The sequence below is a fragment of the Papio anubis genome, chromosome 11 (assembly GCF_008728515.1).
Source record: "Papio anubis isolate 15944 chromosome 11, Panubis1.0, whole genome shotgun sequence".
NCBI lineage: Eukaryota > Metazoa > Chordata > Mammalia > Primates > Cercopithecidae > Papio > Papio anubis.
Genome location: NC_044986.1, coordinates 91,333,259 through 91,355,619, shown reverse-complemented (window position 1 = coordinate 91,355,619; position 22,361 = coordinate 91,333,259). Strand labels below are relative to the sequence as shown.

Below are 22,361 nucleotides of genomic sequence, written 5' to 3'. Positions count from 1 at the left end.
GCCACTGTACTCTAACCTGGACAATAAGAGTAAAACTCCGTCTCAAAAAAAATAAAATAAAATAAAAAATAAGAGAGATCAGGAGTTCGAGACCAGCCTGGGCAACATGGAGAACCCTATCTCTACTAAAAATACAAAAATTAGCTGGGCGTGGTGGCATATGCCTGTAGTCCCAGCTATTTGGAAAGCTGAGGCAGGAGAATCGCTTGAACCCAGGAGGAGGAGGCTGCAGTGAGCCAAGATGGCACCACTGGCCTCCCACCTGGATGACAGAGTGAGACTCTGTCTCAAAAAAAAAAAAAGAACTGAATAGTATGAGTGTCACACAGAAGGTCAACGTGAGTCATTTTATGTTTTATTTTTTGAGATAGAGTCTTGCTCTGTTGTCCAGGCTAGAGTGCAGTGGCACAATCTCAGCTCACTGCAACCTCTGACTCCTGGGTTCAAGCAGTTCTCTTGTCTCTACCTCCCGAGTAGCTGGGACTACAGGTGCACGCCACCACGCCCGGCTTATTTTATTTTTTTAGTAGAGATGGGGTTTCACCATGTTGGTCAGGCTGGTCTTGAACTCCTGACCTCACATGATCCGCCCACCTCAGCCTCCCAAAGTGCTGGGATTACAGACATGAGCCGCTGTGCCCAGCCAGCATGAATCAATTATAAACTACTTATATCATTAATTGATATTGGGACTGGGGAGTCTAAAAGTTTGGATTATCCTGGTATTGACTTTCCTTTAGATTCTCTGGAAAGCATCTTGAAGAAACATTATACTGACCTTGGGCTTCTCTTCACCAGTCTTTTCTGGGAAGAGTTTTAAAGTACCTTGACCCAATCCACAACTTGAGAAAATATGTAAGAAATGAAACATGAAAAAAAATCTCACTCTAAGAACAGTGTTCTAAAAGGAAAAAAAAAAAAGGACCAGGTATGGTTGCTCACACCTGTAATCCCAGCACTTTGTGAGGCCAAGGCAGGAGGATCGCTTGAGCCCAGGAGTTCAAGACCAGCCTGAGCAATATAATGAGACCCTGTCTCTACAAAAAATTTAAAAATTAGCTGAGTGTGTTGGCATGTGCTTGTAGTCCCAGCTACTCGGGAGGCTGAGGTAGGAGGATTGCTTTAGCCAAGAAGTTCAAGGCTTCAGTGAGCTATGATGGTGTCACTGTACTCCAGACTCGGTGGCAGAGCAAAGACCCTGTCTTAAAATAAAATAAAATAAAATAAAATAAAATAAAATGAAGAAAAAGGGGAGAGGAGGAGAGAGGAAAGGAAAGGAACAGAAGGAAAGCAAAAGGTAAAATATGTCATTAAAAACATTTTTACTTTGTTTTTAAAATTATTTATATATATTTTTTCTTCAACTTTTATTTTAAGTTTCGGGATACATGTGCAGGATGTGCAGATTTGTTACATAGGTAAACGTGTGTCATGGTAATTTGCTGCACAGATCATCCCATCGCCTAGGTATTAAGGTCAGCACCCTAATGGGGTGCTGATTCTTCTTGATGCTCTCCCTTGTCCCCCAACAGGCCCTAGTGTGTGTTGTTCCTCCTGATGTGTCCATGTGTTCTCATCATTCAGCTCCCACTTCTAAGTGAGAACATGTGGTGTTTGGTTTTCTGTTCTTGCATTAGTTTGCTGAGGAATGGCTTCTAACTCCATCCATGTCCCTGCAAAGGACATGATCTCATTCCTTTTTATGGCTGCATAGTATTCCATGGTGTACATGTACCACATTTTCTTTATCCAGTCTATCACTGATGGGCATTTAGGCTGATTGCATTTCTCTGGTGTTGTGAATAGTCCTGTAGTGAATATACTCATGCATGTATCTTTATAACAGAATGATTTATATTCCTTTGGGTATATACCCAGTGATGGGATTGCTGGGTCAAATGGTATTTCTGCCTCTAGGTCTTTGAGAATCGCCACACTGTCTTCCACAATGGTTGAACTAATATACATTCCCACCGACAGTATAACAGGATTCCTTTTTCTCTGCAACCTCACCAGCATCTGTTGTTTTTTGACATTTTAATAATGGCCACTCTGACTGGTATGAGATGGTATCTCATTGTAGTTTTGATTTGCATTTCTCTAATGATCAATGTTGTTGATTTTTCTTCATATGCTTGTTGGCCACATGTATATCTTTTGAGCAGTGTCTGTTCAGGTCCTTTGCCCAGTTGTTTGTTTGTTTGTTTGTTTGTTTTTTTGCCAGAGTCTCGCTCTGTCACTCAGGCTGGAGTACAGTGCGTGATCTCAGGTCACTGCAACCACCGCCTCCCAGGTTCAAGCGATTCTCCTGTCTCAGCCTCCTAAGTAGCTGGGACTACAGGTGCCCACCACCACGCCTGGCTAATTTTGCCAAGTTGGCCAGGCTGGTCTCAAACTCCTGACCTCAGCTGATCCACCCACCTTGGCTTCCCAAAGTGCTGGGATTACGGGCTTGAGCTAGTGCGCCCGGCCATTTGCCCAGTTTTTAGTGGGGATTTTTTTTTTCCTTGTAAATTTAAGTTCCTTGTAGACTCTGGAGATTAGACCACTGTCAGATGGATAGGTTGTGAAAATTTTCTCCCATTCTGTAGGTTATCGCTTCACTCTGATGATAGTTCATTTTGCTGTGCAGTTTTAATTTCTTAAAGGGGGAGGGATGATAGCAAGAGAATCCTTGTGTCTCTACTTTTAAGAAATGGTGATGACATATTTGGGAACTGCCTACAATGAAAATCTTCACAATCAAAGGACTAGGAATAGGCTGAGAGTATTAGTAGACTGGTGACCTATTGCGATGGACATAACGTGAAGAAATAATTCAGGCATCTTGCGCACTAATCTTGTTCTTTCCTTGTCAAGGAAAACAAATTAGATAAATAAAGAAGAAAGCTGAAGATTAGTGTTCTTTTTAACTTGACAAATAATGATGTATATATTTATGTGTGGAGATTAGGGTTTCTACAGTTGTTTTAGTTGTGAATTTCTGGGCCTTTCCACTGTCATTTATTAAACTTCACTTTGCAATTTTTGTGCATAAATCAGTTACTCCTGTGGAGGCCTCTCGCCTGTAGTGACTCCCCTGTGCACTGGGTCTTGACTCTGTGCAGCCAGAGTTGAGAGCTGGGGAAGACAGCAGCGAATGGCCCATGCCAAGGGCCCTTCTGAAGGTGCTGCTCCCGGCCAGCTTTGAATGAGGACCTGAGGATGTACACAGGCGTCCTGTTACTGAAGCAGGACACAGGCTGCCTTTATTTAGTGAAATTTCCTTAGTGGTTAAGGAGAAGGGGGCTTTTCAGGCAATGGCTCTCCAAAGCACATAGCTTCTGAAAGGAGCATAAAGAAGGTCTGGTGGGTTGGCCAAGGTGGGGCAGATACGAAGCCCACCAGCGTGTCACTGACATGCATGCTACCTCCCACACTATCAGAGTCGCACTTGCAAGCCACCGGGAGAGGCTGTGGGTCACACAGCAGAAGCCAGCCCCACTCTTTACATTCTACAAGCACAATTATTTTTAAAATTCCAAATGACATAAGCCATCCTTGGGTTGTTATGGAGAATAAAAGATGACAGAAGAGAATTTACATGTATCTCCAGGAAACTTTTTTTTTTTTTGAGACAGAGTCTTGCTCTCTGTTGCCCAAGATGGAGTGCAGTGGTACAATCTTGGTTCACTACAACCTCCACCTCCCAGGTTCAAGCAATTCTCCTGCCTCAGCCTCCTGAGTAGCTAGGATTACAGGCATGCACTACCATGCCCAGCTAATTTTTTTCTTTTTTTTTTTTTTTGTATTTTTAGTAGAGACGGGGTTTCACTATGTTGGTCAGGCTGGTCTCGAACTCCTGAGACCTCAGTGATCTACCAGGCTCGGCCCCGCAAAGTGCTGGGATTACAGGTGTGAGCCACCACGCCTGGCCCCAGATAACTTCTGAAGTGAGGAATGTAGCATGATTTTTTTGATCACTTGGTGGAGGAATTCCATGTAGCAGACTGATTTAAAACATCCTCTCTCTCCGCGTGGACATAGACACACATTTCTCCTGTTCTATTACTTCCCCATATAGCGGATCCTCCTGTGCTGCAATGAAAATACTTCTCATTAACCATAAACAAACTGAACAGAATGCAACAAGAGCCCTAATGCAATGTCGGTCACAGAGATAGCCCTACAGTGGGCGATGCGGGGGGGGAATCGTTGGCATCATGAAGGGTGTCATTAAGCGTTCTTATTTTGCACTTGTATAGATTAGAAAGCAGTTGTTGACTTGATTTGAATGGAATTCATTCCACTTTCTAGGGCTCTTCTTGAAAGATGACCTACTGTGGCCGGGCACGGTGGCTCACGACTGTAATCCCAGCAATTTGGGAGGCCAAGGCAGGTGGATCACCTGAGGTCAGGAGTTCAAGACCAGCCTGGCCAACATGGTGAAACCCTGTCTCTACTAAAAATACAAAATTTAGCTGGGTGTGGTGGCAGGCACCTGTAATCCCAGCTACTCGGGAGACTGAGGCAGGAGAATTGCTTGAACCTGGGAGGCGGAGGTTGCAGTGAGCTGAGACTGCGCCATTGCACTCCAGCCTGGGGGACAAGAGTGAGACTTCTGTCTCAAAAAAAAAAAAAAAAAAAGAAAGAAAGAAAGAAAAAGAAAGATGACTTACTGTGGGTAATGAGGGCACATAGAACAGCCCTTTCCGTAAGAGAGCCATTCCAGGATAGGTGCAGTGGCATGTACCTGTAGTCCCTCCACTTTGGGAGGCTAAGGTGGGAGGATTGCTTGAGCCCAGGAGTTTGAGGTTGCAGTGAGCGATCATTGTGCCATCCTACTCCAGCCTGGGCAACAGAGAGAGACCCCATCACTTAGGAAAAAAAAAAAAAAGGAGGGTCATTCCAGCCTCATCCTCGGGCTTTTGTGGGAGCTGTTGGGAAGCTCTTCCCTGGTGGGCCTCTTTCTTCTCCAATTCTCCTTCCTGTTGACATGCTCACACACTCCGGGGCTGGCTCGTTCTTTAGCTGCCAAATGAGGAACGGGCTAAAGAGCCCAGTGTGGAGCTGTCACCGTGTTCTGCTGGGATACACAGCTGACAGTCCAGCATGTCCATGGTGGTAGGCCTGGAGGCAGATTTGGTCTGAGTCTGGCAGGAAGCCAGAGGAGAGGTTCTGATGATGATGTAGATGTAAAAGGAAGATGAGGGGGTCCTGGCTGCTCCCCCTTGTGACAGAAAACACTGCTTCCAAGTTTCGATTCCCAGGATGAAAATCCAAAGAAACTAGTAAAAAGGACACTGCGGGCATGAGTGCTGCCTTTTCATTCCTTACATGTTCCTGCCTGAGCTGTGCAATGTCGGGTAAATAGCTGAGTGGTGGAATAAAGTCACTGATTTACAAAGTTGAAAAAACTGATGGGTTAACACATAGCTGAAAAAGTGATAATTATTTTTGAGACGGGGTGTTGTTGATGGCTGATGTGATGCCTCAGCTCTTATCTTCTTTTTTCCTTTTTTTTGAGACAGAGTCTCATGACCAGACTGGAGTGCAGTGGTGCAATCCTGGCTGGCTCACTGCAGCCTCCACCTCCCAGGCTCTAGGGATTCTCCTGCCTCAGCCTCCCAAGTAGCTGGGATTACAGGCATGTGCCACTAGAGCCAGCTAATTTTGTATTTTTAATAGAGATGGGATTTCACCATGTTGGCCAGGTTGGTCTCGAACTCCTGGCCTCAACTGATCTGCCTGCCTTGGCCTCCCAAAGTGCTGAGATTACAGGCGTGAGCCACCATGCTGGGCCCCTTGGTTCTTCTCTTCTTGGTGTAAAAGAATTTAAACGCCAGGTGCAGTGGCTCACACCTATAATCCCAGCACTTTGGGAGGCTGAGGCAGGTGGATCGCTTGAGGTCAGGAGTTTGAGACCAGCCTGGCCAACACAGTGAAACTCTGTCTCTACTAAAAATAGAAAAATTATCCAGGTGCAGTGGCACACACCTGTAATTTCAGCTACTTGGGAGGCTGAGGTAGGAGTATCGCTTGAACCTAGTAGGTGGAGTCTGCAGTGAGCTGAGATTGCGTCACTGCACTCCAGCCTGGGCAATAGCATGAGACTTTGTTTCAAAAAAAAAAAAAGTCTCAAGTCCAGAGTCTCATCTAAATCAGATATAGGTGAGACTCAAGGTACTGAGATGGAATTGTTCCCTTGACCTTGACCCCCTTCACGGGCAGGCACTGGAATGGCTCACTTCACTCTGCTGGCCGCTGGCCACTCCTTGTGAGAGGGGACATTCAGGAAGCAAGTGCAGGAACCAGAGGGAACAAATGCTGGAACAGTCTGGTTGCTCCTCTCTGGCAAGAGCAGGCTCTGTGTGGGCCCCACAGCAGCATCCAAGCCCCTGCCCTCTGGGCACCTGGGTTCTTGTCCAACATCCAGGAAGAATCAGGTCACACAAACTGTTTGAAAGATGATGAATGCGGAAGACTTTGTTGAACAGTGGAAGTGGCTCTTGGTGGAAGGGAAGTTGGAAAGGGGATGGTGCGGGAAGAAGGTGATCTTTCCCTGAAGCCCAGCTGTCTCTGACCGGGCTCCCCTCTGAAGCTGCGTGGTCTGAAGTTAGCCACGTTTATCTGTAGTCTCTGACACTCAGTTGCTTGTATTCCCAACGTTCAGCCACTTGTATCCCCAGTGCTCAGCCACTCGTGTTGCTTTGCCAGCTGAAGTCTTTTTATGGGCACAGGATAGGGGTGTGGCAGGCCAAAAAAGCAACATTTGGGTGGAAAAATCGGGTCAGCAGTTTTTAGGGCCGCAGTTCTAAGCTTAAGGGTGGGGTTTAGCCAGGAGCCCAGCCATTCTCTATCAGTACCATTTATCTTTTTTTTTTTTTTTTGAGACGAAGTCTCGCTCTGTTGCCCAGGCTGGAGTGCAGTGGCGCCATCAGGCTCACTGCAAACTCCGCCTGCTGGGTTCACGCCATTCTCCTGCCTCAGCCTCCCAAGTAGCTGGGACTACAGGTGCCCACCACCACGCCCGGCTAATTTTTTGTATTTTTAGTAGAGATGGGGTTTCACCGTGTTAGCCAAGATGGTCTCGATCTCCTGACCTCATGATCCGCCCACCTCGGCCTCCCAAAGTGCTGGGATTACAGGCGTGAGCCACCGAGCCCGGCCAGTACCATTTATCTTGATGAAAATTTCCCTCTAGCTGTGAGCCTGTGAAATCGAACAAATTTTTCCAAACTGTATTTTTACTTCCAAAATACAATGTTGGGACAGGCATAGGATAGACATTCCCATTCCAAAAGGGAGAAATAGGCAAGAAGAAAGGGACAACTGGCTCCAAGTAAGTCCAAAACCTAACAAGGGCAAACAACATTCAATCTTAAGGCTTGAATATAATCTTTGCCTCATGTCCCACATGGGTGTGGTTGGGTCCCTGAGGCTTCCCTGTCCCCGTGGCTTTGCTGAGCACAGTCTATACCGCAGCTCTTACAGATTTGTGTTGTATTCCTGGGGCTCTCCCAGGCTGGTGTTGTGTGCTGGTGGCCCCACAATTCTAGGGTCTTGGGGTAGCCCTGCTCCCACAGTTCCACTAAGCATTCTAGCCAGGGCTCTCTGCAGTGACCCCTTCCTTGTGGCAGTCCTTTGCCTGGCCCCAAGGCTCTCTGAGGCATCCTTTGAAATCTAGCTGGAGGTAGTCATGACCGCACAGCCCTTGCATTCTGCATGCCTACACAGTTAGCACCACATGAGTGCCACCAAGGTTTATGGCCCGAACTTCACAGCAGTGGCCTGAGCCACACCTGGGCCTGCTGGTGGCACAGCCAGAGTGACCAAGCAGCACTGGGCCAGAATACAGGGAGGCAGCAAGCCCAGAGGTCTCCAGGGCTCCTGGGGCCCCTCCTTTGCCATTCTGCCCTCAAGGGCCTAGCACTGTGGGCCTGTGAAGGGCCTGGTAGACCTGGAGATCTCTGGAATGCCTCTAGGGTGATTCTCCCATTATCTTCATGAATAGCATCTGGCTTCCTTCTCTCTGTACTTATCTCCTTATCAAACAGTCACTTGGCCACACCCTCAGTTTTCTATCCTTAATACTTTTTAAAGACTTATATGGCCAGGCTGAAAATTTTCCACATTTTTACATACTGCCTCCCTTTTGATCATAGATTTTCTCTTTAACTGATTTTTCCTTCTGGCATTTTAATATAAGCAGTTAAAAACAGCTATACGGCACACTGAACACTGCTTAGAGATTTTCTTTGCCAAATATTCTAATTCATCACCCCTTCCCTCCCTCCCTCCCTCCCTCCCTTCCTTCGTGCCTGCCTGCCTGCCTGCCTGCTTTCTTTTTTGTTTTCTGAGACAGAGTCTCACTCTGTTGCCCAGGCTGGAGTGTAATGGCACAATCTTTGCTCACTGCAACCTCCACCTCCTGGGTCCAAGCGATTCTCCTGCTTCACCCTTCCTAGTGGCTGGGATTACTACACCTGGCTAAGTTTTGTATTTTTAGTAGAGATGGGGTTTTGCCATGTTGGCCAGGCTGAGTCTCAAACTCCTGACCTCAAGTGATCCACACTCCTCAAACTCCCAAAGTGCTAGGATTACAGGCATGAGCCACTGTGCCCAGCCAAGTTCACCACTCTTCTTCTTTTTTTTTTTTTTTTTTTGAGATGAAGTCTCAGTCTGTCACCCAGGCTGGAGTGAGTGGCATGATCTCAGCTCACTACAACCTCCGCGCCCTGGGTTGAAGTGATTCTCCTGCCTTAGCCTCTCAAATAGCTGGGATTACAGGTGCCTGCCACCATGCCCGGCTAATTTTTGTATTTTTAGTAGAGACAAGGTTTTACCGTGTTGGCCAGGCTGGTCTCGAATTCCTGACCTTGTGATCCACCTGCCTCAGACTCCCAGAGTGCTGGGATTACATGCCCAGCCAAGTTCATCACTCTTAAATTCTGCCTTCTACAAAGTACTAGGATATGAACATAACTCAGGTTCTTTGCCACTTTTGAACATGTGACCTTTCTTGTAGTTTCCAGCAAGATACTCCTCATTTCCACCTAAGACCTCATCAGAATGACCTTTATTGTCCATATTTCAACCAATATTTTGTTCACGATCACTTCAATAATCTCTGAGACTGAAGCTTTCTCTACAACTCTCCCCTTCTTCTGAGCCGTTACTCCAATTGCCCTTAATGACTTATTCAGGGCAGAACAGGCTTTTTCTAGTGTCTACTTCAGAACTGTTCTAGCCTCTACCCATTACCCAGTTTCAAAGCTGCTACTCTCTGCTTCCAAAATGGAGAGGAGGAACTCTGTCTTCACGTGGCGGAAAAAATGAAACAGGTGAAAAAAGGAGTAAACTCCCTCCAACAAGCCCTTTGGTAGAGGCACTTGATCCCATTCATGAGGGTTCGCTGTCGTGACCCAGTCCCCTCCTAAAGGGTGCACCTCTTAATAGTGTTGCATAGGAGACTAAAATTCACTTTAGTCTTATGAATTTTGGAGGGGACAAAAACATTTTCAAATATAGCACAAATAGAAAAATAGAAGAAAGGGGAGGAATTACCAATGTGTCCTCCATGACTCACATCAAGTGACATCAGACTTGCTGCTTCCTTGTTTCAGGGTTGATAAACTAATTGGAAAGACATTTTCAGATTTTGTTCTGTGAAAACATTAAAATTTTAAAATAACATATTTTGGGGGTTTTGCCTGAATTGGTGTATGTACTGAAGTGTGAGTGCTCCAATTTGCCCAGAGTCCACAACGCCACCTGCCAATCATGCCGTCTCTTTTTTGTTCCTCTAACTTCAGTGTGAGGCTGAATCTCTACCCCTTTTCACAATTCTTAGACACACTCAGTTCTGGGTTTTTTTTTTTTTTTTTGAAATGGAGTCTCACTCTGTAACCTAGGCTGGAGTGCGGTGGTGTGATCTCAGCTCACTGCAAGCTCCACCTCCTGGGTTCACGCCATTCTCCTGCCTCAGCCTCCCCAGTAGCTGGGACTACAGGCGCCCACCACCATGGCTGGCTAATTTTTTGTATTTTTAGTAGAGACAGTGTTTCGCCATGTTAGCCAGGATGGTCTCGATCTCCTGACCTCGTGATCCGCCTGCCTCAGCTTCCCAAAGTGCTGGGATTACAGGCATGAGCTACCGCGCCTGGCCTTGGTATATTTTTATTGAGTTAAAGTTTATAGCTGTTTCTGGCCTGACATGTAAAGGGATTAGAAGTCATGCTCTGTCATAACAAGTAAAAAGCTCAACAAACTGAAAAATCAACAGCTCTTTTTAGATCTGTCAGAGGAGTGAAGTCACAGGGAAAACCACTGTCCCCAAAATTGAAGAGACAAACAGGCAGTTAGGAAAATCACAACTTAATAGAGCAGAAACCCACAAACAAAAACCGCCCCAGGAATCAGCTCCAGGACAGGAAACCCTGAACTGCAATGGATGGATTGCTAGAGGTTCAGTGTGGAGAAGCCTGAGAGTTAACTTCAGGGGGAGCCATTCAGAAGAGAGTCCCACACACTCCTTTGAATTTACCTCCCAGAGCTCTACCAGGTCCTCACAATGAAGGCTGAAGAAAAATCCCCTGTGCTTCTGGCAGGGGGAAGGGAAAGTCTCCATTCTGAAATACCCCAGAACATTCTGTTCTCAACAAGGCCAGCCATCAGGAGAAACTATTTTACCAGAGCCTAACCTGCTAGGCTTTTTTTAAAGACAAGGTCACCCAGGCTAAAGAGAAGCCTGACTGCTGTTCTCTGACGGGAGAAATCTGAGCTTCCCACTCTGCACCTCCACCATCTGTCTTTGCAGCTCATTCCCTCCTTCACCCTGATGCCAGTGGCCCCTCCAGCCCCACTGGGGCTTGCAATCCATTTCCTTGGCTCTTTGCCCTCTGCCCCCCTTGGTAACCCCCTTGGGTTCCACAGTGCATTGTTATAATTACCCTCTGGCTTACACCCTCAACTCACATGCTCCTCTTTCTTTCTGTTGTACTTGAGGTACAATCCTGGCCCCAGTGAAAATACCACTAATGACCCATTCTTCACTTGCACCCAGGCAGCTGAAGCCAAATGGAGAAAAACACAAATCCATGATGACCTAAAATGTATGACACTGTCACAAGGTGCCATAAATCTCTGTTTTTTTTTTTTTTTTTTTTTTTTTAGACAGAGTCTCACTCCAGGCTGGAGTGCAGTGGAGTGATCTCGGCTTACTGCAACCTCTGTCTGCCAGGTTCAAGTGATTCTCCTACCTCAGCCTTCTGAGGAACTGGGATTATAGGTGTGCAACACCATGCCCAGCTAATTTTTGTATTTTTAGTAGAGAGGGGGTTTCTCCATGTTGTCCAGGCTAGTCTCAAACTCCCGACCTCAGGTGATCTGCCCACCTCAGCCTCCCAAAGTGCTGGGATTACAGGTGTGAGCCACCGTGCCTGGCCTCTTTTTTTTTTTAAACTTTTTACATTCAGGGGTACATGTGCAGGTTTGTTACACAGGTAAACCTCTGTAATGGGGGTTCGTTGTGCAGATTATTTCATCACCCAGATATTAAGCCTAGCGGCCATTAGTTATTTTTCCTGATCCTCTTCCTCATCCCTTTATGTCCACGTGTTCTCATCATTTAGCTCCCACTTATAAGTGAGAACATGCAGTGTTTGCTTTTTTGTTCCTGTGTTAGTTTGCTAAGGATAATTGCCTTCAGCTCCATCCGTGTTGAAAAAGAAAAAAGAGGCCGGGCGCGGTGGCTCAAGCCTGTAATCCCAGCACTTTGGGAGGCCGAGATGGGCGGATCACGAGGTCAGGAGATCGAGACCATCCTGGCTAACACGTCGAAACCCCGTCTCTACTAAAAAAAAAAATACAAAAAAAAACTAGCCGGGTGACGCGGCGGGCGCCTGTAGTCCCAGCTACTCGGGAGGCTGAGGCAGGAGAATGGCGTAAACCCGGGAGGTGGAGCTTGCAGTGAGCTGAGATCCGGCCACTGCACTCCAGCCTGGGCGACAGAGCCAGAGTCGGTCTCAAAAAAAAAAAAAAAAAAAAAAAAAAAAAGAAAAAAGAAAAATATGTTGTTCTTTTTTACAGCTGCATAGTATTCCATAGTATTCCATGGTATATATGTACCACATTTTCTTTATCCAGTCTACCACTGATGGGCATTTAGGTTGATTCCATGTCTCTGCTATTGTGAATAGTGCTGCAATGAACATATGTGTGCATGTGTCTTTATGATAAAATGATTTATTTTTTGTTAAGTATATACCCAGTAATGGGATTGCTGGGTTGAATGGTGGTTCTGTTTTTTAGGTCTTTGAGGAATCACCAGAGTTTTCCACAATGGTTGAACTAATTTACACTCCCACCAACATTGTATAAGTGTTCCTTTTTCTCCACAACTTTGCCAGCACCTGTTATTTTTTTGACTTTTTTAATAATAGTCACTCTGACTGGTGGTCAGAGTGATACTCTGATGGTATCTCACTGTGGTTTTGATTTGCCTTTCTCTAATGATCAGTGATGTTGAGCTTTTTTTTCACATGCTTGTTACAAATTGCTATAAACTTCAAGTGTGCTCTTGGCGCTGCCTGAAAGTCCTATATTTCCCTAATCCATTCTCTTTCCCATTCTCCTAAATGCCTATTTCTCCTTAATCTTGTCTGCTCATGTTTCCAAAACCTCCTCATCCTCCTCATTCTTAATTAACTTTTTTTTTTGAGATGGAGTTTCACTCTGTCTCCTAGAATGGAGCACAGTGGCACGACCCTGACTCACTGCAGCCTCTGCCTCCAGGGTCCAAGCGATTCTCCGGCCTCAGCCTTCTGAGTAGCTGGGATTACAGGCATGCACCACCATGCCCGGCTAATTTTTTTTTGTATTTTTAGTAGAGACCGGGTTTCGTCATGTTGGCCAGGCTGGTCTCGAACTCCTGACCTCAAGTGATCTGCCTGTCTCAGCCTCCCAAAGTGCTGGAATTAGAGGCATGAGCCACCTTGCCCAGCAATCCTCCTTATTCTTACCAGCTCATGCAGTTTACTTGTACTCTCTGGCCTGGCATGGGTTCCAATCTAGGATGGGCTTGCTGGAACCCTCTTGAGGAGGATAGACTCCCAAACTGTGACCTGGTGGATTCGGTCGATGCAGGTTATGATCAGCGGCTCTGCCCACAGCATTACTTGATGTCCTGTGGTCAGACACATCAACTCTCCCAAACCACTTGTGTGATGGGAGCTGCTTTATGTGAAATGTTGCATAGCCTTGTTCCCAAACCAGCGGGGGCTACACTGTGAGTCTCCTACTGGGCTTACCACAAACTCCCCACAGCATCTTTTCCCACCACAGGTCCCTCTAGTATATAAGGTCTGCTAGGGTAGAGCGTATGACTGCTTGTACAGAAGCCAGGACCTGCGGCAGGGCCCTTCCTGCTCTGGGTCCCATCTGGCAGCCTTCCATGTCACCCAGTCAGTGGGCTGGATCAGCATTCCCAAGTATGGAATTTGCTACCTCCAGAACCTGAAAGGACTTGCCATATGTATTAGTCTGTTCTCAGGCTGCTTATAATAAAGACATACCCGAGACCGGGTAATTTATAAGGAAAAAGAGGTTTAATTGATTCAGTTTCACATGGCTGGGGAGGCCTCTCAATCATGGCAGAAGGTGAAGGAGGAGCAAAGGCACATCTTACATGGTGGCAGACAAGGGATAATGAGAACCAAGTGAAAGGGGAAACCCCTTTAAAACCATCAGATCTTGTGAGACTTGTTCATTACCACGAGAACAGTATGGGGGAAACTACCCCCGTGATTCAATTATCTCCCACTGAGTCCCTCCCACAACACATGGGAATTATGGGAGCTACAATTCAAGATGAAATTTGGATGGAGACACAGCCAAACAAAATCACCAAGTGCTATGCATCTTCTTAGTAGGGGTGGGGAGGGGATATCCCTGCATACTTCAGCCCTCTGGACCCCTAAGCCTTTCCCTGATGTCACAGGCTCCTAAACCTGAACAGGGCTCACTGTTCACCTTGCAAATGGCATATGTTTTATCAAGGCCTCCAACGAACTTGCCAATTCTTCCTCCTCAAGTCCAATTAGCACCAGGTCATCAACGTAGAGGACCAATGTCTTATTCCGTGGAATGTCCAGATGGTACGGGTCCCTTTCAAGTGTAATGTGACAGAAGGCAGGGAGCTAACGTAGTCCTGAGGGAAAACTGAAATGTATACTGTTTCGTGTCCCATGTGAATGGTAACTGCTTCTAATCCTTCTTTTGGGAGGGATGGGAAAGAACACATTTGCCAGCTGGACGATCATATGCCTTGTGCCAGCAGTGGTGCTAATGCACTCTAGCAAAGCTGCCACATGGGCACAGCAGCTGCTGCTGGGGCTGCCCCTTAGTTAAGTCTGCTGAAGTCTCCCATCACCTGCTGTGATCCCCCTGGCTTCTGCAGGGGCCAGACTGGTGGAATAAATGGGGATATGACAGAGACCACTAGCCCTTCGTTCTTTAAGGATCTGAGGGTGGCATTGCTTTCTAGGTATTGTTTTTGATTCACTGTCATTCCTTTTTTTGAGATGGAGTCTTGCTCTGTCACCCAGACTGGAGTGCATTGGTGCCATCTTGGCTCACTGCAACCTCCGCCTCCTGGGTTCAAGTGATTCTCCTGCCTCAGGCTCCCAAGTAGTTGGGATTACAGGCGCCCACCACCACGCTCGGCTAATTTTTTTGTTTTTAGTAGAGATGGGGTTTCTCCATGTTGGTCAGGCTGGTTTCAAACCCCTGACCTCAAATAATCCACCTGCATTGGCCTCCCAAAGTGCTAGGATTACACACATGAGCCACTGCGCCCAGTTGAGTCACTGTTGTTCCTGTGGGAGAAAGGAGTTCAGAGGTTTCCGCTCGACCTTCCCGCTGTAATAATTCCCACTTTGCAGGTGGGGATTTTGCCAGCTAAAGAGTGTGTCCAGTCTTATTGTACATCCATGACCAGAGGAATGACCACTGGGCAGGTCTGCGAGCTGGACCTAGGTTGGGAACCATGGACCACATGGCTGCAGCCACCCCTGGTTTAGGAGGGAAGCCACGGTGATGCTTTGAATCCCAGGTTTCAGTGTCAATCCAGACTCTATCCAATAATCCTCAAAAAGTCTAGGTATTCCCCTTTCACCTAGGCATGGTTACCCATGTAAGCCACCATAGTTCTTTACAGAAGGATTGGGGGATCACTACTAAATACATTTGTAATGTTTCTGCAGCCACAGACTTCTCCTTCAGTAAGTTCTGGACCTGAAAATAGGTTCAGGTCCAGAAACAAACAAGGGATCGTGACTTACTGTAGTGACTATCTTTAGCCTCCTAGCCATTTTTGACTTTTAAGAATTATGTCCTATAAGCCCCATTCCTTGTTCTCTGTGTGAGAAACTCCTCCTAGTTGCCATTCCAACCTTGTGTTCATTGAGATAGTTGCACCTGCCTTGATTCTAATGATTAGGTGCTGCCACTTGGCCTCCATCATTTTGGAAGGTTGGAATCCTCATTGCTATGTCAGAGAGCCCAGCTGTTGCTTTTTATTTATTTATTCTTAGTTTTAGAGACCTGGTTTTGCTCTGACACCCAGGCTGGAGTGCAGTGGCATAATCACAGCTCACCACAGCCTCAACCTCCTGGGCTCAAGCTATCCTCCTACCTCAGCCTCTGTAGTAGCTGGGACTACAGGCATGCATCACCATGCCCAGCTAATTTTGAAATTTCTTACAGAGACAAGGTCTCACTATGTTTCCCAGGCTGGTCTCAAACTCCTGGCCACAAACAATCTTCCTGCCTTGGCTTCCCAAAGTAATGAGATTACAGGTGTGAGCCACCGTGCCTGGCAGGGAGCCCAGTTGTGAACGGTATCACCTTTCATCAACCCTGGCCTTCAGGGGACAGTCACTACGGAACTCTCCATGATTCTGGGGCCCCTCTCACTAGTCCTTTCTTCATCACTTTGGCCTCCCGGGCTCTCCTGTGGCACACAGTCAGCTTGTGGGTGTTCCGCTTTTTCTGCCTTTGTGCAACAGGCCTTTTCTTGAATGTGGCCCATTACCTTCAGGCTCCCAAGAGCCATCTTCACGGTGTCTTAATATCTGCCAGGGTGTTAAATCCTTATAACAAGGGAGTGCTCTCAGATTGATAAATGCCAACTTATCCAGCTTTACATTTGGCTGCTCTGGATCCAGCATCTTGGGATTCCATCTCTTGCATATTCTAGCTCCTGCCAGCAGGGCTTAGCCAGATTCTGCAGCTCCTTCGGCGTGTGCTCCCTTTCTTCCCTTGTCAGGCCCAGGGCAGCCTCAGTTGGACTTTGCTGGAACTTGACCTGTTACTAGTCTTGTTTCCAGGAGAGGAAGAGGGGGCAATCATGAGAGTTGCAGCCTTCATCTTGCAAAACATCTACCTCATTTAAAGCTTCTGCAACATCTTTAAGCAAGTAGAGAATATATATTTTTTTTAACAAGAAGAAACGGCCCACTTTTGCAAGCCCACTAGATTCAAGGTTCTTAATTGCATCCATCCAGTATTCCCATCTCAAGTCTCAGGGTCACACTCCTTTCCTATTAGGCCCTGACCCTGCCCAGAGACCTGCTGGGGCCGAGAATTCAACCTTCTCCGAGGCTCTGCTATTGTGAAGCTCTGAGTCAGGTCCTCCTCTCTGCCTACTCTCCAGCTACAGGTTAAGACTTCCTCAAACTCTGTCTAGGAGGCCCTCGGAATTGGTGATAATCAACTGTCCTGAGCCTGCCGCTGTTTCTTCTCTATGAACCCGTGGTGCTTAGCAAGTCAGAAACTTAGAAATAGCTTCCTGTCTCTCTCAGTCTCTAGAACCAGAGATACTGCAACAGCCAGTGCATCCTATGCCTGTGGAAACTCTTTTTTTCCCCCCAAAGGAGTCCTTCCTGTCACAGAGCTCACATTTGTATGTTGTGGGCTGGGCCATGGTCATCTGCAGTGGTATTCAGGGGGATTTCCTCAGAGACCTGGGTTTGGGCCTGTGCACCCCAACTGGCCCTTTCCTGATCTCTTTAGTGGATGAGGTTGGGGAGGGTCCAAATCCTAAAAGGCCATCCCAGGAGTTCGGTTTATCCTGAGGACAGTGGGGAGCCAATAATGATCTCTGAGTGATGGGGTCCCTCCTGCCTTTAGTACAGAGTTTAGGGAGGGCGAGCTTGGAGGTGCTTGGGTGGCCAGGTGAGGGGAAAAAGGGGATGAATTCAAAGTCCTTGGCAGGAGTGTCACCTGAGAGATGGATGACGTTGGGAGAAGAAGGGAAGAGAGTGTGAGGCCAGCTCTTCAGCAAGTCCTCCAGCCTCTGCTGACCTGTCCCCCATCCTCATCCCATCATCAGGGGCTTGTCAAGAGCTCGAAAGATACAATGCTGATTATAGACCAGTAACAGGTCAGGTCCCAGCAAAGCCCAACCGAGGATGCCATGGGCCTGACAAGGGAGGGGAGAGAGCACACGCTGAAGGAGCTGGAGAATACGCCAGAGGAGTCTGGGCCACTCCAGGTGAAAGTCAGTCCCTGAACTGCTGCAGTACCCCAGATCTGTCCATACTCCGCCCACCACTAGTGATGGGGTCCCAACTGCCAGCCTGCCAGCAGGAATCCAGCTCCAAAGTCTCATATTAGAGTCTGCTTCCCAGGACCACCCCAATCATCTTAGATATTCCCTGGAAACAGAGGTGGAGTGTTGCATACAGAAATGCTGTTAAGAGGCACGCGTAGGCAGGTGAGGAAGACAGAACTGAGCAGAAGAAGAAACTAACCCAAAATGCAAGTGCAGCTAAAGCTTCAGGCAATTCTATAGGGTGCTCTGGAGCTGGGCTGGAGACCATTCCTTTGTGACCCTGGTCTTGGCCATGGGTCACCTATTGGGAGGGGAGTACGCTTGGGCAAGGCAGTTATTTGTGGCTGAGGGCATTCCCAGCAAGGGACACAGCTGTGAACCTTCCTTGCCAGGAGCCAGGGGCTGGGTGCACCGGCCCTGAGAGGGGATCCTGGCAAAGCACAGTATCCATCATGCCAGCCGCCCTCTCTCTCTCTTCTATTTCATTAGTCCTTCTCTATTGGCCCATTCTCATCAGTACATGATCTTGCTGGTAATGCCTCCCATAGAAAAACAACCAACTAAACAAGACATCCTCTGTCGGGGGCTCAGTGTGGCTCTTCTGAGCTCTCCAGCTAGTATTACAGTCGTGATTAAAACAACAAGCCTAAATGAAAGCACCAGTCAAACCATATATATGTGTGTGTGTGTGTGTGTATATATATACATATATTTTTTATTTTTTATTTTTTTGAGACAGGGTCTCACTCTATCACCCAGGCTGGAGTGCAGTGGCACAATTTTGGCTCATTGCAACCTCTGTCTCCCCGGTTCAAGCGATTCTTCAGCCTCAGCCTCCTGAGTAGCTGGAATTACAGGCATGCACCACCACGCCCAGCTAGTTTTTGTTCTTAGTAGAGATGGGGTTTCACCACTTTGGCCAGTCTGGTCTTAAACTCCTGGCCTCAAGCAATCCACCTTCCTTGGCCTCCCAAAGTGCTGGGATTACAGGCATGAGCCACTGCGCCCGGCCAAGCCTTTAATCATCTAATGCCATACCTTAAGCAAGGGGCTCGCCTGCAGGGAATGTCCACTCCTGTCTGCTCTGTTTTCCCTCATGGAACAGTGTGCAGAGGGTCAGATATAAGGGGAAGGGTTAAGTGTGGAAAATAATCAAGTCCAAGTAGAGAAAAGCAAGATTCCTTCTTCTCTTCGTGATAAGGAGAGGTGTCTGAGGAAGGCCTCAGCCAGAGACCCTAAAGAGATTTCAAATGGAGGCACCTGGACTAGGAATGCAGATGTGTGAGAGCAAGGCCTGCCCATGAGGCCTGAGTCCTTGACCACAGCACCCTTCACAACTGTCATGCACTGGCTGTGTGCCAAATCTGGCATGGAGAGGGCAGCCTTCCCTACGAGGCCTGCCAGGACAAGCCCGTGTAATCGCCTATGGTCAAATTTGAAAGATCACATAGAGGTCTTTAGCTAGGAGCTGAACTCCTCACCCCCTGTTATGGCTCCATCCCCCAGCTGCTATTGCTAGCAAATTCCTCAATATACTTGTTTCTACTCATTATTTCCAATTCCTCTCTTCCCATTCTGCCATGAATCCATTCCCATTAACTTTTTGTCTCTATCATTTCATAAAAACTGCTATTGTTCAGATCACCAAAGATCTCCACGTTTCATCTTTGTATCTATGGCCAGTTGATTTTGACAAGGGTGCCAAGACCATTTGGTAAGGAAAGAATACCAGCCTGGGCTACATGGTGAAACCTTGTCTCCACAAAAAATACAAAAATTAGCTGAGCATGGTGGTGCATGCCTTTAGTCCCAGCTACTCAGGAGGCTGAGGCAGAAGAATTGCTTGAACCTGGGAGGTGGAGGTTGCAGTGAGTTGAGATCGCACCACTGCATTCCAGCCTGGGTGATAGAGTGAGGATAAAAGAAGAGAAGGAAGGAAGGAAGGAAGGAAGGAAGGAAGGAAGGAAGGAAGGAAGGATCTTTTCAACAAATGATACTGGGACAACTGAATAGCCACATGCAAAAAAATGAAGTTGAACCCTTACCTCACACCATATACAAAAGTTAACTCAAAACAGAGTGAAATATTAAACGTAGGCACCCAAAATATAAACCTTTTAAAAGTAAACATAGAAATAATGACCTTGGATTTAGTGACAGCTTCTGAGATATGACACTGAAAGCAAGAGAAGTCAAAGACAAAATAGAGAAACTGGACATCAGCAAAATAAAAAAAAACTGCACTTCAAAAGACACTATTGAGAAAGTGCAAGACAACCCATGGAATACAATAAAATTTTCACAAATCACATATCTGATAAGCAACTTGTATCTAGACTATATAAAGAGCTCTTACAACTCAATACTAAAAAGACATACAATCTAAACAAAAAATGGGCAAAGGATCTGGAAGTATTTCTCCAAAGAAGATGCACATGTGGCCAAAAAGCACACGAAAAGATGCTGTACCTCAGTGGTCATCAGGGAAATGCAAATCAAAGCCACAATCAAATGCCACTTCACACCCACTGGCATGGCTATAATGAAAACATGAGGTAAAAAGAGTTAGGGAGAATGTGGAGAAATTGGAACCACTCACATATGCTGCTGGGAATGGAAAATGCCATTGTGGAAAACAGGCAGCTCCTTTAAAAGTTTCCATAGTTACCACTTGACCTACCAATTTCACTCCTAGGTATGCACTCAAGAGAAATGGAATGTCTACACAAAAACTTGTAAAGGAATTTTTTTGTTCTTGTTGTTGAGACAGAGTCTCACTCTGTCACCCAGGGTGGAGTGCAGTGGCATGATCTCAGCTCACTGCAACCTCTTTCCCCTGGGTTCAAGTGATTATCTTGCCTCAGCCTCCCCAGTAGCTGGGATTACAGGCACCTGCCACCGCACCTGGCTTTTTTTTTTTTTTTTTTTTTTTGTATTTTTAGTAGAGACGGGGTTTCACCATCTTGGCCAGGCTGGTCTTGAACTCCTGACTTCGTGATCCACCTGCCTCGGCCTTCCAAAGTACTGGGATTACAGGCGTGAGCCACCACGTCTGGCCTTGTACAGGAATGTTCATAGTAGCATATTATTATTCATAATAGCTAAACAATGAGAAGAATTCAAAGGCCCATCAACTGCTGGAGAAATGAATGAAATGTGATATATCCAATGTGATATAACCATACCATGGAATAGCATTCAGCCATAAAAGGGAGGAACTACTGATACATGCTATGGCATGGATGAGATTATTAAAATATTCTAAAATGGATGGGGGTGATGGTGGTAATACTCTTTAAATATACTAAAACCACTGAATTCTACTCTGTAAATGAGTGAATTTTATGGTATGTGTTATATCTCTGTAAAGCTGGTAGAATAAACAAGATCTGCATATTTCTTTTTTTTTTTTTTTTTTGAGACGGAGTCTCGCTCTGCCCCCTAGGCTGGAGTACAGTGGCCAGATCTCAGCTCACTGCAAGCTCCGCCTCCCGTGTTCACGCCATTCTCCTGCCTCAGCCTCCCAAGTAGCTGGGACTACAGGCGCCCGCCACCTCGCCCGGCTAGTTTTTTGTATTTTTTAGTAGAGACGGGGTTTCACCGTGTTAGCCAGGATGGTCTCGATCTCCTGACCTCGTGATCCACCCGTCTCGGCCTCCCAAAGTGCTGGGATTACAGGCTTGAGCCACCGTGCCCGGCCAGATCTGCATATTTCTTAATCTCATGGTTTTCAGTTCTTGTCTTCCTAGAACTCTTGGCCGTCGCTCACAAAGTTGTTCATTTTCTCCTTCATAAAGTTCTATCTTTTCTTGGCTTCAAGGACATCACTCTTCTCTTACTTCATTACCTACTCCTCATTCTGTTTTGTTGAATCTTCCTCACCTTCACCTTTTTTTTTTTTTTCTTTTTTTTTTTTTGAGACAGGGTTGCTCACTCTGTCACCCAGGCTGGGAATGCAATGGTGCAATCATAGCTCACTGCAGCCTCAAACTGCTGGCCTCAAGCAATCCTCCCACCTCAGGCTCCCAACTAGCCAGGACCACAGGCATGTACCACCATGCCAGACTATTTTTTTAAAAAATTGTTTTTTATAGTGATGGGGTCTTACTATGTTGCCCAGGTTGGTCTTGAACTCCTCGGCTCATGAGATCCTCTCACCTTAGCCTCCTAAAGTGCTGGGATTACAGGTGTGGGCCACCATGCCCAGCCTATTTTAAAAATCTGAACAGGCCGGGCACAGTGGCTCATGCCTATAATCCCAACACTTTGGGAGTCTGAGGCAGGCAAATCACGAGGTCAGGACATGGTGGCCAACATGGTGAAACTCTGTCTCTACTAAAAATACAAAAACTTAACTGGGTGTGGTGGCGGGCACCTGTAATCCCAGCTACTTGCGAGGCTGAGGCAGGAGAATCACTTGAACCTGGGAGGCAGAGGTTTCAGTGAGCCAAGATTGTGCCACTGCACTCCAGCCTGGGCAACAGTGTGAGACTGTCTCAAAAAAAAAGAAAATAAAATGGGGCTGTAGTGGAGTTGGTCGGTGCATGTTGTTCTGTACTCCCAATGAAGAAGAGTCTATTGCCAGGCTGTTAGGACACATAAATTGCATATTGCTGCTTAACAACAAATGACAGCAAAGAGATACATCTTACGGTGCCCAAGCTTAGTGCACCCGAGAGAGTTCCAGCTTGTAATTACATGCTATAACGTGTTCCGTGGCTGTCTTCCTTTGATCACTGAGATGTGCTGCACATTGAGTGAACTTCAC

At 46.7% G+C, this 22,361-nt stretch overlaps 2 protein-coding genes across 22 annotated transcripts in view; one reads left to right on the top strand and one right to left on the bottom strand.

Moving 5' to 3' along the window:
- Positions 1 to 22,361, top strand: part of CCNY (cyclin Y) — a 310,137-nt gene that overhangs the window by 13,833 nt on the left and 273,943 nt on the right. The gene's annotated exons all lie outside the window — the stretch shown is intronic.
- The window catches only part of LOC103887425, a 115,505-nt gene that overhangs the window by 40,115 nt on the left and 53,029 nt on the right, over positions 1 to 22,361 (bottom strand). Inside the window, exon 1 of one of the 19 annotated variants that reach the window (XR_002524225.2) lies at positions 9,547 to 9,912. The exons of 15 other annotated variants lie outside the window; for them this stretch is intronic. Coding sequence is in view for 2 of the 4 variants with exons in the window: in XM_031652394.1 (XP_031508254.1) it covers positions 9,547 to 9,580 (34 nt within the window). In the remaining 2 variants the exon portion in view is untranslated. Of the gene's footprint in view, positions 1 to 778; positions 906 to 9,546; positions 9,915 to 22,361 lie in introns of those variants that run through there. 3 more of the 19 variants (XR_001906275.2, XM_031652394.1, XM_021943196.2) reach the window with 3 other exon arrangements.